Source organism: Sapajus apella, unplaced genomic scaffold, assembly GCF_009761245.1.
Source record: "Sapajus apella isolate SASKATOON/1434 unplaced genomic scaffold, GSC_monkey_1.0 scaffold33, whole genome shotgun sequence".
Classification (NCBI taxonomy): domain Eukaryota; kingdom Metazoa; phylum Chordata; class Mammalia; order Primates; family Cebidae; genus Sapajus; species Sapajus apella.
The window spans coordinates 8,324,711-8,341,035 of record NW_022436973.1 but is presented as its reverse complement, the minus strand read 5'-3'; the positions used below and the strand labels follow the sequence as shown (position 1 = coordinate 8,341,035).

Sequence of the window (16,325 nt, the reverse complement as noted above, 5' to 3'; positions counted from 1 at the left end):
GTGGGGTGACAGGTGAGGTCAGTTGGGTCCTTCCGGTCCTCCCACCCTGACATGGTCTCCCTGGTAGGTGCTGACAGTACGTGAAGCCGAGCTGCAGCCCATGAACCCACCCCGCTTCGACTTACTGGAGGACTTGGCCATGATGACGCACCTGAACGAGGCCACTGTGCTGCACAACCTGCGTCAGCGCTATGCCCGCTGGATGATCTATGTGAGCCCCAGGCCCGGGCCTGGAGCGGGGGCGGGTGGGGCGGGACTTGTGTGAATGGGGCTGGAGGTGAGGTTCTGGGGGCGGGCCCATAGCGGTGGGGCCCGGCTGTAAGCAGTGAGGCGGGGCCGCGAGTGGTGGGGGCGGGGCTGGAGGTTGGGCCGTGGGACCTTAGTGCAGCAGCTGTAGCAGCGAGGGCAGGTCTAGAACAGCTGCAGGTTATGGTGGTTGTGCGTGTGGGTTGGGGCAGGGCTGGGAGCTGGAGTCAGGGGCGAGGCCAAGACGCCCACAGAGGGTGCGGTGTGACAAGTCAAGTGGCTCCTTGAGGAATATTGCAGGGGTCATGGTCTTGTGGAGACTGGGGCCTGGGGATGGGAACTTAGGCTATCCCTTTAGGGTATCCCTCTGAAAACCCTAGCCGTAGGCCAGAGGCGGTGACCCATGCCTGTAATCGCTGCACTTTGGGAGGGCGGATCACCTGGGGTCAGGAGTTTGAGACCAGCCTTGCCAACATAGTGAAACCCCATTTCTACTAAACATACAAAAATTAGCCAGGCATGGTGGCATGCACTTGGAGTCCCAGCTATCTGGGGAGGCTTGAGGCAGGAGAACTGCTTGAACTGGGAGGCGGAGGTTGCAGTGAGCCAAGATTGAGATCGTGCCATTGCACTCTAGCCTGGGAGACAAACAAGAGTCCATCTCAAAAACAAGCAAACAGACAACAACAACAACAAAAACTTTATACTCTCTCCTCAGACCTACTCAGGCCTCTTCTGTGTCACCATCAACCCCTACAAATGGCTCCCAGTCTACACAGCCTCTGTGGTGGCCGCTTACAAGGGAAAGCGCCGCTCAGAGGCCCCACCCCATATATATTCCGTGGCGGACAACGCCTATAACGACATGCTGCGCAGTAAGGGCCGCCTGAACTTCTCCCCAACCCCAGACCCTGACCCTGGTCCTGGGAGGCCTCTGTAAAGGACCCCCTTCCCTCCATTGGCACTGCCTCCCTTTTGACACTGCTGGACATGGTTGCCCAGCGATTCTGTCCCTCCACATAGGAGCTAACCTCTACTAGGGACAGCCCCATCTGCTCCTTCCCATTCCTGGCTCTGGGTGGTGGGGGTCTGCCCCAGGGCCATGGATACCCACGGTGTTTGACCTGTGGCTTGCCCCACACCTTGGCCGACTTCTGTATCCCCTTCCCTTTCCTCCAGACCGAGACAACCAGTCCATGCTGATCACGTGAGTGTGGGGCTCTGGGGGTGGGGTGGAAAATGCTGGCCATCTGGCAGAAAGAGGGCAGTACCACAGTCATTTCCCAAGGTTGAATCCAAAGTGCTTAGGGCAGGGCTTTTACCACCTGGAGCTAGTGTCCCAGGTGAAGCTAAATTAGGCCTGAGCACTTTCCCTGCCTCCATTCTGGATAGATGTGTTCTTGATCACACCCACAAATGGAGTGACCAGCCCCATACCTCCTCTCCCCGGGGCCTGGAATCTCCCACCTTGGTCCTTTGGGATTCTAATTCTGGCTCAGGGGGCAATGGGAAGATTCCTCTGCCCTTCCTCCTTTTCACCATCTACTTATGTCTGAATCTTACTTCTGATAATTCTGTTGCCTCTGTGGGAAAATGCCAGTATGGAAAATGTTTAGTGTGCGTGTGCATGCACACATGCAGTTAAAAGCAAGTGCCTTGGCTGGGCACAATGGCTCACACCTGAAATCCCTGTACTTTGGGAGGCTGAGGTGGGTGGATCACTTGAGGTCAGGAGTTCGAGACCAGCCTGGCCAACATGATGAAATCCCATCTCTACTAAAAATATAAAAAATTAGCCAGACGTGGTGGCAGGCACCTGTAATCCCAGCTACTCAGGAGGCTGAGACAAGAGAATTGCTTGAACCCAGGAGGCAGAGATTTCCGTGAGTCGAGATTGTGCCATTGCACTCCAGCCTGGGTGACAGAGCGAGACTCCATCTCAAAAAAAACAAAAAGTGCCTTTAACCCAGACGGGCCTGGCCGAGTGCGGTGTCTCCCACCTGTAATCCCAGCACTTGAGGAGGCTGTGGTGGGAGGATTGCCTGAGGCAGGGATTTGAGAACAGCTGGGCAACATAGCGAGACCCCCATCTCTACAAAAATAAAAATAAAAAAGTTAAATAAAAAATCCTACCTACCACACAGAGTTATGAGTCAGTGAGCTGTGATATATGTGACTGGCACACAGCTGGGATAGCCACAGAACTCCTGAGGCCCAGTTCCTTGTTCATAAAATGGGGCTAATGGAGCCTGCCTTCCAGGGTTTTCTGAAGCATAACAGAGTGGATGGACGTTAAGTGCCTGGTACTGAGTGAGTGCTCAGTGGCATCATCGTGTGTTGTTATCTCACAGGGATGGTCTTCACTGGCTGGTTTTGTAACACTTCTGAGGGTTGATCCATCCTTGGGTGTTTAGGGTTTAGTGTATGGGGGGATTATGAGTTGGGGCGAAGGAGAGGTGGTGGGGGGCTCTGCTTGAGGGGTGAGGCATTGGGGGCAGGGGAGAATTAGGCCAGATGGGCATTGGTGACTCATGTTTATGTCGTCCAAGCGGAGAGTCGGGGGCCGGTAAGACGGTTAACACCAAGCGGGTCATTCAGTACTTTGCCATCGTCGCTGCCCTGGGAGACGGGCCGGGCAAGAAGGCCGTAAGACTTGCCCACTCGGGCATACTCCCTGTTGCTTCTCCCTTTTTTTTTTTTTCTTTTTTCTTTTTTCTACCTAGTTGCTAAGCATCTCCCTGTTTTTCTTTTCTTTCTTCCTCTCCTTTTTTTTTTTTTTTTTTTTTTAATCCTTTTAAAAAATTTTACTCCATGGAATCCTGAGTCCTGCGTGTCTCCCACCCTGGTGGGGGACTCTGGCCCGAGCAAGGCTTGACCAGAAAGGCTGTAACCGGTTACCTGATGCGTCTGCCGTAGCGTTCCCATCGATAACACGGAGGGGTGGGACCACACTGCTGTTCCTAAATTTGTGTAATTTTTATCTTCCATTGTGACCTTCACATATTGAGACAGTTTACTAGATGGGCTGCTTTTACTAAGCAGTGTTGTTGTCTTGGTTTCCCTGCCACTTACCTGCCACTGACACGTTAGACACAGAGGTTGGCTGACTCGGAGGGCACTGGGCATTCCCAGCAGGGGGGGCCCTATGACTTCTGTAGTTTTTGGAAATTTCTGAAACAATGAGGCCCAGTGTTTTTTGTTTTGTTTTTGTTTTTAAGGCATAGCATTTCATCCCTAGCCTTGGGGCCAGTTCTTCAGAGTGCTGTGGCTACCCCCAAATGGGCTGCCTTTTCTTTCCAGAAGCCCGAGGCCTCCCTCCCCACACAGTCCCTGCTCCTGGTCCTGTTGAGCCTTGCTTTATTCTGAGTGTTTTTCTTTTTTCCCCCTTTTCTTTCTTTTTCTTTTTTTCTTTTTTTTTTTTGCCTTTTCCTTTTTATCCATTTGATTTTCTTGATTTTTGATTTTCATTTCAGTTTTGTTGTTTTGTTTCGTTTTTGCTGTTGACCTTTTGGTCCTTTTTCCTCCTTTCCTTTCCTGCCCTGTCTTCCAAAACCCCAAAAAGGTCTCTGGGGATGTAACAGAAAGTTGGGTTAGTCGAGTAACAGGAAGAGATGTCAGGGAGAGGCCAGAGCTGGCAGAGACACAGCTGGAAGGGCAGAGGAGCACCTGGGCAGAAAGGAGCAGGAACAGTGGAGCCCAGGGGTGAGGGCAGGAGAGGGTGGGGAGGGAGAGGCTGCCTGCAGGAACTTAAAAGCTTTAGTAACTCCCCTTACCTTGGCCCCAAATTTGGCCAAACAGGCCAGAGAGAGCCCTACACAGGAGCACCAGATGGGAGTGTAGGGGGTGGGGGCATCTCCCCTGCCCAGTGTCCCTGTGGGTATTTTAATTCCTTGGCTCCCTGGAGGTGAATGAATGACCACAAAGTCCCTGCTGGCGTATCTGTTCCCTCCAGAACCCGTTCCTTCCCTTCTCTTCCTTTCTTCCTAGGCTCCCGGCATCTGGGATAGGGAAGAGAAGGAAAGGAAAAGGAAGGGAAGATGAGGATGAGGCTAGGACGGGAAGAGGGAGGATCTGCTCAATTCAGTGACCCCCCTGGGTGACACACAGGACAGCTGTGGGCATCCCGGAGGCAGTTTGCTAGGCACCTGCCCTGCCGCTCCTGACTTGCTGTGTGGCCCTGAGCAGGTCCGCTCCCTGCTCAGACCTTAGTTTCCTCATTTGCAGATTAGGGCTAATGATAGGTCCCTGGCAGTCCATTTTGAGCGCTCGTAGGTGTACAGATGTACAATGAAGATACACCTAATTGCGTTACAAAGGAGAGGTGTATAAGGCCATAGAGGGAGGTTAGGGCAGGAAGGTTCAGACCAGGAAGAGGGTCCTTCCAGCTTCGGAGCGGCCAGGAGGCTTTCCTAGAGGAGGGAGTACTTGGGCTGGGTTCTGAGGGCCCTAGATTTTAGTCTGGAGGCCCTTGGGGCTTGGAGCAGGGCTGCTGCATAGAGACTGGAAAATGAAGGGAGGCCAGAGGCTGGGCTGGGGTAGGGGAGGCTGCAGGTGGAGACCTAGGCTGGGGCCGTGCCACTCCCACTTCCCAGCATCTCACCTCCTCACAGCTGGAGGAGCATCAGGGCCAGGGGTGGAGGGTGGGGGCTGCGCATTCTGGGACTAACATCCACCCCCAACCTGCTGCCCTGCTCCTGCTGCCTCCCGCTGAGACGCTGCCCCACCCTATCCTACCCTACCCCACCCTGCCCCGCCCCGCCCCACCCCACCCCACCCCACCCTACCCTGGGAGGCCTTGCTCTCTAATGTTGTCTGTTTTCTCCCCCAGCAATTTCTGGCAACAAAGACTGGGGTAAGTGTGGGGCCAGTGTGAATGGGGCACCTCTGGGGTACCCCCTTCCTCCGCACAACAGAGGGACCACAACAGAGGGGCCACTCCCGGTGGGTGGACGCAAGAGCTGACAGACCCCTCACTCCTACCGCCACCAGGGCACCCTTGAGGATCAAATCATCGAGGCCAACCCTGCCATGGAGGCCTTTGGCAATGCCAAGACCCTGAGGAACGACAACTCCTCCCGTTTTGTGAGTGGCTGAGGTGGGAGTGGGTGGCAAGGGTGCAGCAGGGCAGGCTGGAAACAAGTGGGGACCGCGCCAGCTGCACCCTGGCTGAGGGCTGCCCCTCTGCCCATAGGGCAAGTTCATCCGCATTCACTTTGGTCCCTCTGGGAAGCTGGCATCTGCAGATATTGACAGCTGTGAGTCTGCCCGCCGTGGGGGAGGGTACAGGGGAAGGAGGCCCCAGGCAGGGCCTGAACCCAGCCACCCCAAATGGGCCTCTGCCATCAAGACCTCTGGGCTCCCGCTGCTCTGGGCTCCTGCCTGATCTGGGCACTTCTCTCTATCCCCTGCCTGCTGCCCAGTTCAGGCTACCTCACCTGTCACCAGAATATCACCCTGGCCTCTGCTTGGTCCCCAGCTGCCTCTCCTCTATTCGGCCATAGTTTTGCTGGTCATATCCTGTCCCTGCTTGAAAGCTTTCTCTAGATGCTGTCAGCTGAGGATGGAGACCCAAATTCTCATTTGGCCGGTTGGGCTTCTGTAACTGCACCCCTAGCCTGTCCCCAGTCTTCTCTGGCCACCAAAAGGGCAGACCTGGCCTACGCCCCTCCTGCCCTAGTTGCACAGCTACACTTAGAGTACCCCATCCTTCCAGGCACACCGCTGGGAAGCACCCCACCATCACTCATCTGCACAGACCGCAGGCGCCTGGACCACACTCAAGGGGCCGCGGACACAGAGGGGCCCCACACTGGCCACTCCCCATGTTGAGCTGCACGGCTAGCTCCTGGCAGATGAGCACAGGCAGGTGGTGACAGGGGCAGGGATATGCTGTAATTTACACCCTAACCCCCACACAGACACATATGCACACACATGCTGACACACCAGTAGATAACCTGCACATGCAGACACCACACTCACACCCCCACACAAACAAGGACACACACTGACTCATCCGGCCATAGACACAGACACAGAGTTACAGACACATTATCGAGGCTTACTCGATAATGCGGGCACAGGAGAGACGCCCTCCCAGCACATGCTGGTGGGTGCAGACACAGCATCTCAGCACACTCCCTGCCTCCCCTCTCTCTCCCCCCGTCACCCTCCTGAGACGTCCAGTCTGGGGTGGTGTGGGAGATGGCAGGCCGGTACCCCTTTTCCCCAGATCTCCTGGAGAAGTCGCGGGTGATCTTCCAGTTGCCTGGTGAACGTAGCTACCACGTCTACTACCAGATCCTCTCAGGGAAGAAGCCAGAGCTGCAGGGTAAGGGGCAGGGATGAAGGGGGTGGGAGTCAGAACCCAGAGGGGCCACCTGGTGCTTCCTGGCCCCCATCAGGCCAGGCCCTGGGGGTGGTTCCCTCCCTGTCCTGGGGTCTGTGGCCTTTCTTCTTCCTTGAGACTTCTCGTTACTTTCCTGCTAGGGAACAATCCTCTTAGCTTCAGCAGCCTGCCAACATGCTATCGCTTCTTTCAGAAACCTAAGCCCTAAGCACCCCCCTGCTGTCCTGAGACTAGAGGTCCCACCCAGCACCCAAGGCAGACTGATGACTGTCTAGGCCTAGCTCCTCTCCCTGGCAAGCCCCTCAAGGGTGGAGTCTGGTCCTCCCTGTGCCCCAGCACCTAGCATGGGATCTGGGTCAGAGGGGGCTGTGAGCAACAGTCAAAAGGTGAGTGAGACATGGGGACTGTGGCCCATTCCTCAGAGAACCAGAAAGAAAGAGAAGCCAGGGTCAAAGCGAAGGCCAGGTCAGGGGCCCTCACTCTCAGTGTCCTCAGTCTTGGCGGGGATGAGGATGAGAAACTCAGGCCCTGGACTGGGAGATGAGGTCCTCTGGGAGGGCCCTGGACTCCTGCTGGGCTTGTCCCTCCCCCGGGACCCCTAATGTTGCAGTTGTTGGGGGAGAATAGCCGGTGGGCACCGTCTGACCCGCCCTTCTCTGCCCTGTGTCCCCAGACATGCTGCTTCTGTCTATGAACCCCTATGACTACCACTTCTGCAGCCAGGGTGTCATCACCGTGGACAATATGAACGATGGGGAGGAGCTCATTGCCACAGACGTACGGGCTGTGGTGGGAGGGGAGCTGCATGGGCGCCTGTGGTGGGATTGGGGAGGACTGCTGGTGTCCCCAGCTGCATGAACGGTCCAGGGGCAGTGCCTGGCTAGACCCTGGAGGAGCCCAGACCTCTCTGAACTCACTGTCCCCCCTGTCCTAGCATGCCATGGACATTCTGGGCTTCAGCGTGGATGAGAAGTGCGCCTGCTATAAGATCGTGGGTGCCCTCCTGCACTTCGGCAACATGAAGTTCAAGCAGAAGCAGCGGGAGGAGCAGGCGGAGGCTGACGGCACTGAGAGTGAGGGACCCAGACCCCAACATCCTGTCCGGGATGGTTCACCCTCATTCTTGTCCACAACCTTTCACTTCAGTCTTACCTGGCCCTGCCTCCTCAGCTCTAAACCCTTCCCCTCCTGAGGCTTTGCTAGCCCTGAACTTGACCCCTCTCAACCTTGCTCTCCTAACCCCAGGCTGAGGCAGTAGAGCCCCTGAGTGCCTGTGGTGGTGTCCTCCCTTATCTCACCCATGTGCCCTGCCAGGTGCGGACAAGGCTGCCTACCTGATGGGGGTCAGCAGTGGGGACCTCCTCAAAGGCCTTTTGCATCCCCGGGTACGTGTGGGGAATGAGTACGTGACCAAGGGCCAGAGTGTGGAGCAGGTGAGCTGCCTGGAGGCCAGGCCCATGGGGCACAGCTGGGCAGGGTCCCCTTCTTGCCAGGTCCCAGCCCAACCTCCCTGCATCTCCAGGTGGTGTTTGCAGTGGGGGCACTGGCCAAGGCCACCTATGACCGGCTGTTCAGGTGGCTGGTGTCTCGGATCAACCAGACCCTGGACACAAAGCTGCCCCGGCAGTTCTTCATTGGGGTTCTGGATATCGCTGGGTTTGAGATCTTTGAGGTGAGAGCAGACCCTCACCCTGAGCTCTGTTCTTTCCAAGGTGGAGGACATGGGCCGGTGAGGGGCAGAAGCCCTGGGTCTCTGCCTGGAAGTTGGGGGTGAACTTGTGTCTATCACTGCCCCTCCCTGAGCCTCCCTTTCTCCATCTGTGAGAGGCCTGCTGAGCCAGCGCTCCCTCTTGTAGTTCAACAGCTTTGAACAGCTGTGCATCAACTTCACCAACGAGAAGCTGCAGCAGTTCTTCAACCAGCACATGTTTGTGCTGGAGCAGGAGGAGTACAAGCGGGAGGGCATCGACTGGGTCTTCATCGACTTCGGCCTCGACCTGCAGCCCTGCATTGACCTCATTGAGAAGGTGGGGAGGGGGGCAAGGTCACTTTGAGGAAAGAGGGTGTGTGTGGTGGGTGAGGAGGGCTGGATGACCATGGCTTACATGGAGGCCTGTGCAAGTGTGCATGGAAGCGTGCGACTGGGCGCTGCAGTAAGCATGCATATGTGAGTAGTCGTGACAGTGTTTACGTGCTTGTATGTGAAAGGGCACGTGTGTGAATGGGTGTGTTGGAGCTGGCTGTGGGTGAGCGATGGTGAGTGTGAGGGATTCCATGTGTGTGTCCCAGTCCTGTTGACAATAGCTCCTCCTGGGTGCTCAGAATTCTGCAGCTCACGAGGTCCTATTTGCAGCCACAATTTACTGGATCCTTAGGACTGCCCTGGGCACAGGGTAGGGTGTGTTTCCTTATTTTAGTGATTGTTGGACATTATGTATATTTACCTCTTGTACAAAGAATGGAAGAAAGGAAATTACATTTGAAAACGGCAGGAAAAAAAAGTTTCTCTGATTCCTACCCTATCACAGCCGGTCACATGACACTTAGGTTCCTTTCCTTGAAATCCTTTATCCTTTATCCATTTTTTTCTTTTCTTTTTTTGAGATGGAGTCTCACTCTGTCACCCAGGCTGGAGTGCAATGGCACCATGAGGTGAAGGTTTAAGCAATTCTCCTGCCTCAATCTCCCAACTACAGGCATGCACCACTACACCCAGCTAATTTTGTATTTTTAGTAGAGACAGGGTTTCGCCATGTTGGCCAGGCTGGTCTCGAACTCCTGACCTCAGGTGATCCACCCACCTTGGCCTCCTAAAGTGCTGGGATTACAGGCTTGAGCCACCACACCCAGCTTATCCATTTTCTTTTATAGACACACATTCATCTCATAGCCTACTTTTTCTCTGAAAATGTATTTTGAATGCTGCTGACGGCAAGGATAGCTCATGCAGCGGATGTTTCTTACGGTGCAATTCTCCAGTCCCCTGCGGCTGGGCGTTTAGGTGATTGAGTTTTTTGATACTTATCAGCACTGAAGACATTCATTTTCCCACTCTGCAGGTTACAAGATTGAGGCTTAGTGATGTCGGAGGGCCCCACAGCTAGTGAGTGAGGAAGCCAAAATGTGAATATGATGGTTTTTTGTTTTTTTTTTTTTAAACCCTGTGTTTGTGTGCGAGAGCCATGGCTGTGGCGGGGGTGAGAGTGGGTATGGAGATGCCAGCTTGGGCACGCCACGTATTAGAAGTGAGGATGACAACTGGGTGCCACAGATTTTGCAGGAGGGGACTGGAGCCAAGCCACAAACTTTTCTTTTTTAGGAGATGGGTTCTTGTTGTGGGTGTGGCCTCTGACCATCCGGGGAGCTGGCTGAGGCTGGGGATCTGGGAAAGCTCCCTGAAGGGAGGTGGCCTGGGGACTGGGGGTTCAGTTCTCAGTCCTTCCAGGATGGACTGGCTTGAGGGTGGCTTTTCAAGCTTGTTCTCTGTCCCCAGCCACTGGGCATCCTGTCTATCCTGGAGGAGGAATGCATGTTCCCCAAAGCCTCGGATGCCAGCTTCCGTGCCAAGCTCTATGACAACCACGCGGGGAAGTCACCCAATTTCCAGCAGCCTCGGCCTGACAAGAAGCGCAAGTACCAGGCCCACTTCGAAGTGGTCCACTACGCTGGTGTGGTAGGTCCCTGCTGGAACCCCAGCCCTCAGCCAGGCTCCTCCCTCCCTGTCCTGGGTCCCCCACCTGGGCTCAGCACCTGTCCGGTCTCTCCAGGTGCCTTACAGCATCGTGGGCTGGCTGGAGAAAAACAAGGATCCCTTGAACGAGACAGTGGTCCCCATCTTTCAGAAGTCACAGAATAGGCTCCTGGCTACTCTGTATGAGAACTATGCTGGCTCCTGCTCCAGTGAGTACCAAGGGACAGCATCACTGCTCTGATGGGGGTCACAGAGCGACATTCCCTTGAGTGACCCGACCCCTTGTCTCTACTAGCCGAGCCCCCCAAGTCTGGGGTGAAAGAGAAGCGTAAGAAGGCAGCATCATTCCAGACGGTGTCCCAGCTGCACAAGGTGAGGCCCTATCTGAGCCCTGAGTAGCCCCTCATTCTCGGCAGCCTCCGGCCCTGTCCTTCACCCCCTGCCCTGTCCCCTGCGCCTTGGGCGGGTGGCCGTTAAGACTTGCAGTGATGTTTAACTCCTCTCCACGTGAACATCACAGCAAGTCTGTGCTGCTTCCCGTCCCTACGCTGCCTGGGCAGGGTTTGGGGGCAAGGGGTGGGAGCCCCCGGCCTCTGGGAGGGACGGGGATTTGGAAGGGGAGTGAAGACTTTGGTGGTGGTGATGGGAGACCCTTCAGGGGTCTCCAGGGCAAGAGCAAAAGAGCGAACATGCAGGGCATACGGCCCCTGCTCCCGTCTCGGTCCTGACCACTGCGGCATCCAATTCTGGTTCTCTGCCCCTTTGTGCCTTTCCCTCACTCTTCCCCACCGCCAGGAGAACCTCAACAAGTTGATGACCAACCTGCGGGCCACACAGCCCCACTTCGTCCGCTGCATTGTCCCCAACGAGAACAAGACCCCAGGTAGTCACCCAGGGCTGGCCTGGTTGGGGGCCAGGGGCTATGAGGGGAAGGCGAAGGGCAGAGGCCATGAGGCCAAGTAGATCTTTCCCCTTGCCTTGCAGGGTCTGCACTGCTTTTCTCTGGGGCCTGCAGTTGTGTCTGTTCACCTCTGACCTTTTCCCCTTTCACATCCAGGGGTCATGGATGCCTTCTTGGTGCTACACCAGCTGCGCTGCAATGGGGTCCTGGAGGGAATCCGGATCTGCCGCCAAGGCTTCCCCAATAGACTGCTCTACACTGACTTCCGGCAGCGGTTAGTACCCCCTTCTCCCTGCTCCAGATGGAGGCCTGGCGGGGTGGGCAGGACACACACATCAGAGCCCAACAGACAGATGGTCCCCTCTCTGGAGGGGAAAGCAGGGACTGTGGGGGTTCTGGCCAGGCATCCCAGCAAGAGACCGGGGTGGTGCAGACCTGGCCTGGGACTTGAGGAGAAGTGAACAGGCTTGGAGCAAATACTGGAGGTGGAGCCAACAGACCTCGCTGATGAGCTGGACACGGGATTCCAAATGCAGAAAAGACAAGAGTGTCTTCTGTTTGGGTGTGAGCAGCGAGGAGCGGGTGGTAGATTTACTGATACAAAAACAGGGTTTTTTGATGTGGGGGAGATGTGAAGAGACAGTGGTTTGAGCTCTGTCTTGAGCATGTCAGGTTTGAAATGTCTCCAGCAGGTATCCTAGAGAAGTTGTTGGGGAGACTGATCAGTCTGGAGCTCAGGGCAGCGGGCAGAAAGGGTGCAGATTTAGGAGCTGAATGAGAAGCATGTGGATGAGGCTTCGTGAGATGCGTGGCGCAGGGCGAGCACCCGGGCAGTGCTTTCAGCCTCTCCCGTTCCCTTGATAGGCAACAGGCATCCATTGTTCCTTCTCCCTCCAGAAGTCTCGGTACCATCCTCACTATCCTTTATAAAGGGAGGTTCATACAGATACTGTACACACACGCACATGGTGCTGTGAGCTTGTTTTTTCCTGTAACAGCCTGGCCTGGAGCTCGTTCCTTATCCACAGGCCTGCATCATTGTCTGTTTTTTGTGGCTGTGAAACATCCCACAGTCTTGTCGACTGCATGCTTTGTTTAATGAGTCCCCCTCGCAAGGGGCCTTTTGTGTTTCTGGCTTTGCTTTCACGTGTGGCTACCACCCACCCGACGCACACAGCTCTGTGCACGTGTGTCTGCTTAGAAGTGGTCAGACTAGGATCCCTGGTTCTTTTGCATTAGCATTTGCTCCCAAATGTTTCTTCAGTGATAGGGCACAGCAGGGCACCTGTTAATATTTTTTGCCTTTAAAAAAATTATAAAAACAGCACATGCCTTCTGTAAAAGTCCTCTTTAAAAACTTACTGAACGCATTTAAATCCCCCCAAGGTGGTTTTTTTTTTTTGAGCCAGGTCTCGCCCAGGCTGGAGTAGTGGCGTGATCTTGGCTTACCCCAGCCTTCGCCCTCCTGGGCTCAAATGATTCTCCAGCCTCAGCCTCCTGAGCAGCTGGGATTACAGGTGCCCACCACCATGCCCCACTAATTTTTGTGTTTTTAGTAGAGACGGGGTTTCACCATGTTGCCCAGGCTGGTCTTGAACTACTGGGCTCAAGTGATCCACCTTCCTCAGCCTCCCAAAGTGTTGAGATTACAAGCATGAGCCACCACCCTCGTCCAGCCCCTTAAGGATTTTAAGCAGAGTATCCCTAGAGTCCCAGAGTGGTGACACATCCCTGGCCCCCTTGTTTGGTGTGTGCCCTGTTGGAACCTCTGCACCAGCTTTGAGGTTGGAACCTCTGAACAAGTTCCCTGCTACCCGCACCAACCTCCTGGGTCCCTGACTTCCCTACTCTCAGTGGCCTGTGCCCCCCACCCAGCTCTCTCCTCACCAGCTCTGCCCTACTCTCCCAGGTACCGCATCCTGAACCCCAGTGCCATCCCGGATGACACCTTCATGGATAGCAGGAAGGCCACAGAGAAGCTGCTGAGCTCGCTGGACTTGGACCACGCCCAGTACCAGTTCGGCCACACCAAGGTTGGGGCACCGTGGGATGAGGGCTGGCCCTGGTTGTGGGAGTCACACTGGGCAGGGTTCATGCAGAAGTCTGGGGGTTACCCTGGCTGTCCCCCTCTCTACTCCCAGGTGTTCTTCAAGGCTGGGCTTCTAGGTGTTCTGGAAGAGCTCCGTGACCAGCGTCTGGCGAAGGTGCTGACGCTGCTGCAGGCGCGGAGCCGTGGCCGCCTCATGCGCCTTGAGTACCAGCACCTGCTGGGAGGCAGGTGGGTGTGGGAAGGAGGCTGGGGACAGGGCAGGGGTGCGGCCCCTGCTCCTCAGCTCCCAGACCCACTGGCTCTCCCAGCCTGACCTGCGCCCTGTAGTCAGATCAGCCCCTGTGGCTGGTTGGGGCAAAGTTCTGTTCTGTGTCTCCCAGGCTCTATTTCCTCACCTCAAAAATTGGGGTAGGGTCCTTGCCTCTCTGTTCCAGGCCATCATAGTGTGGCCCGGAGAGGTACTAATGGCACCCAGTGTCTGAGACTTGCGTGTGCACCCATGGGCAATATGCTTCCTTTGTGTCATCCTGGTTGAAGCGCTGAAGTCCCGAGATAGGCACTGTGATAGTCTCTGTTCGGCAAAGGGGTGCTCGCGTCACAGAGAGCTAGGCCAGCTGGTGAGTGTCTGCTGGGATGCCAGCCCAGGCCACTGCCCCCAGAGCCCCATGGCTTAACAGCCCTGGCGGCTTCAGGCACTTGCAGGGCCACCAGGACAGAGGGGGCTCATGAGCCCCTTCATTGCAGGTGGGCCTGTGGGACTGTAGGCCTCCCTCAAACCCACCTATAGAGGCATTAGGAGCTACTAGGAAGGCGAAACAAGTGAACTGTACCACGTGTCACCGCCTGTGCTGGTGACAGGCAGCACTGAGCCAGCTCCACAGCCCGGCTGTCCTTCCCTAGGGACGCGCTGTTCACCATCCAGTGGAACATCCGTGCCTTCAATGCTGTCAAGAACTGGTCATGGATGAAGCTCTTTTTCAAGATGAAACCGCTACTGCGCTCGGCGCAGGCGGAGGAGGAGCTGGCCGCCCTGCGGGCAGAGCTGCGGGGTTTGCGAGGGGCGCTGGCTGCGGCCGAAGCCAAGCGCCAGGAGCTGGAGGAGACGCAAGTCAGTGTCACCCAGGAGAAGAACGACCTGGCCCTGCAGCTGCAGGCTGTGAGTTGGGGTTCCCTTGTGACCTGGCATCCCCGGTCCCCTGAGGACCCCTGGCTGCTCTGAGAGACACTACAGCCAGATCCATGGGGCTCCGGCCTTACGTCTCCCTGTTCCAAAGGTGCCATGAGATGAGGCCTCCATGTTCCCAGCCTCCCACCCCAAGGCCTCATCTGGCCACGGTCCTAGTGCTGTCCCCCGTGCCACCTTGGCCTCCTACTAACGCTGCAGAGGAACCCCTGCTCTAGCTCTCCCCTCCTGCCCTCCCTGAAACCAAATAGACCCATGCTCTCTTCTCTGGTGGAGGGCCATGGGGACTCGGGTGGTAGGTAAGAGGGTGATAGGCAGAGGGCACAGGTCAAGAGTCTGGAATCTCCACAGGTCCACAAGCAAACTTTCCTGTCTTTGGCACATGGCTTTGTGTATCACTTGTGTCCCAGGCTCAGCCTAGTGCAGGAGGAACATTGGTGGGAAGACACAGATGGCCCTGTGGTCATAAAACTCAACTGCTAGTGCAGGAGGCTGTGATACAGCCCGTGCAGTGAGGAAATGGTGGGGAAAGGATACCTGAGCCCTTCCAGAGATTGCCTCCAGGAGCCCCTCTGTGGCTGGGCAGAGGCTGCTGCTGCCCACCCTGCCCCACAGAAGGCCTCAGCCCAACAGAGGGGGAGTGGGCAGCAGGCTTCTCTCTCAGAACCCTTGTTTGGGCCTCACTCTGGGCCGCCCCCCACATGTCTAATGTTCCCCTCTTGATGCTCTGGGGTGTCCCTCTCCCTGAGCTTTTGCCCCTCCATACCTGAGCCTCCAGGGCCACGAGCAGGTCAAGGCTTTCCTGGGTCCTCAGAGCCCAGCAGAGATGGGCTTCAACCCTTTGCATGGACAAACACATGAAGTTTCCTCTCCAGGGCCTGGCCTAGGGTCCCTCTGCTGGTTTACCTGGCCCTGCCCCAACCCGGCTCCACTCCATGTCCCCTCCAGGAACAGGACAACCTGGCGGATGCCGAGGAGCGCTGCCACCTGCTGATCAAGTCCAAGGTGCAGCTGGAGGGGAAGGTGAAGGAACTGAGTGAGCGGCTGGAGGATGAGGAGGAGGTGAACGCTGACCTGGCCGCCCGCCGGCGCAAGCTGGAGGATGAGTGCACGGAGCTCAAGAAGGACATTGATGACCTGGAGCTGACGCTGGCCAAAGCTGAGAAGGAGAAACAAGCCACCGAGAACAAGGTGTGGGGAAGGGCCCTGAGCCATGTGGCTGCAGGCCCCACCCCTGTCCCACTAAGCCTCTGCTTTGTGGCCTTGCGAATGTCACTGCCTCTCTTGGGCCTCAACTTCCTTATCTGTCAAGTAGGATTAGCTGCACTTACCCCATTAGGTGGGTGGTGATTTGGTGTGTGACTGGCCTTTCCTGAGCACACTGCGACTGGTCCTTGCACACAGCAGGTGTTTAGCACATGCTAGCAATCCTCATCTGTCCTGGAGTGCAAGTCCCTTGAGGACAGGAACTCCATGTCCCCAGCTCTGCATCCTGCAGGTGACTTGTGACCTGGAGCCCTCATGATGGCCCCAGTGGTTCCCAGTGCTGGAGGAGTGACTCCATTATACAAGAGGGAAAGTGAGGCGGGGGGAGGAGGCTCAGGTTCTCCCAGGTGCTCACTGAGGAAGCCAGGACTAGGAAGTGGCTGCCCTGAACACCTGCTAATACTGCACGTGGCTGGCATCTGTGGCTCTCTTGCGGGGCCTGGCATGGTGCTGTGCACCGTATGTGCATCTGCTCGTGAATCCTCGGTACAGCCCGTGAGGAGGGTCCCTCCCTTAGGCAGAAGCAGTGTACGCATGGACTCAAGTGACTTGCCAGAGTCCCATAGCTGGAAGGGGCGCTTGCTCTGACCTGGTGTGGTGGCCACTCAGAGTGCGGGGAAGGACGTCCGTCCCCATGGT

At 56.3% G+C, this 16,325-nt stretch overlaps 1 protein-coding gene across 4 annotated transcripts in view; it reads left to right on the top strand.

Annotated features, from left to right (window-relative positions):
• The window catches only part of MYH7B (myosin heavy chain 7B), a 46,461-nt gene that overhangs the window by 24,226 nt on the left and 5,910 nt on the right, over window positions 1-16,325 (top strand). The window contains exons 4-26 of one of the 4 annotated variants that reach the window (XM_032295153.1): window positions 68-211; window positions 965-1,121; window positions 1,426-1,453; window positions 2,796-2,892; window positions 5,075-5,098; window positions 5,236-5,328; window positions 5,438-5,501; window positions 6,479-6,577; window positions 7,269-7,372; window positions 7,530-7,668; window positions 7,910-8,028; window positions 8,118-8,267; window positions 8,452-8,622; window positions 10,089-10,268; window positions 10,363-10,495; window positions 10,582-10,658; window positions 11,082-11,169; window positions 11,344-11,461; window positions 12,052-12,123; window positions 13,097-13,220; window positions 13,329-13,465; window positions 14,138-14,393; window positions 15,369-15,611. In XM_032295153.1, coding sequence (XP_032151044.1) covers window positions 68-211; window positions 965-1,121; window positions 1,426-1,453; window positions 2,796-2,892; window positions 5,075-5,098; window positions 5,236-5,328; window positions 5,438-5,501; window positions 6,479-6,577; window positions 7,269-7,372; window positions 7,530-7,668; window positions 7,910-8,028; window positions 8,118-8,267; window positions 8,452-8,622; window positions 10,089-10,268; window positions 10,363-10,495; window positions 10,582-10,658; window positions 11,082-11,169; window positions 11,344-11,461; window positions 12,052-12,123; window positions 13,097-13,220; window positions 13,329-13,465; window positions 14,138-14,393; window positions 15,369-15,611 — 2,817 coding nt within the window. The other 3 variants (XM_032295154.1, XM_032295155.1, XM_032295156.1) reach the window with 3 other exon arrangements.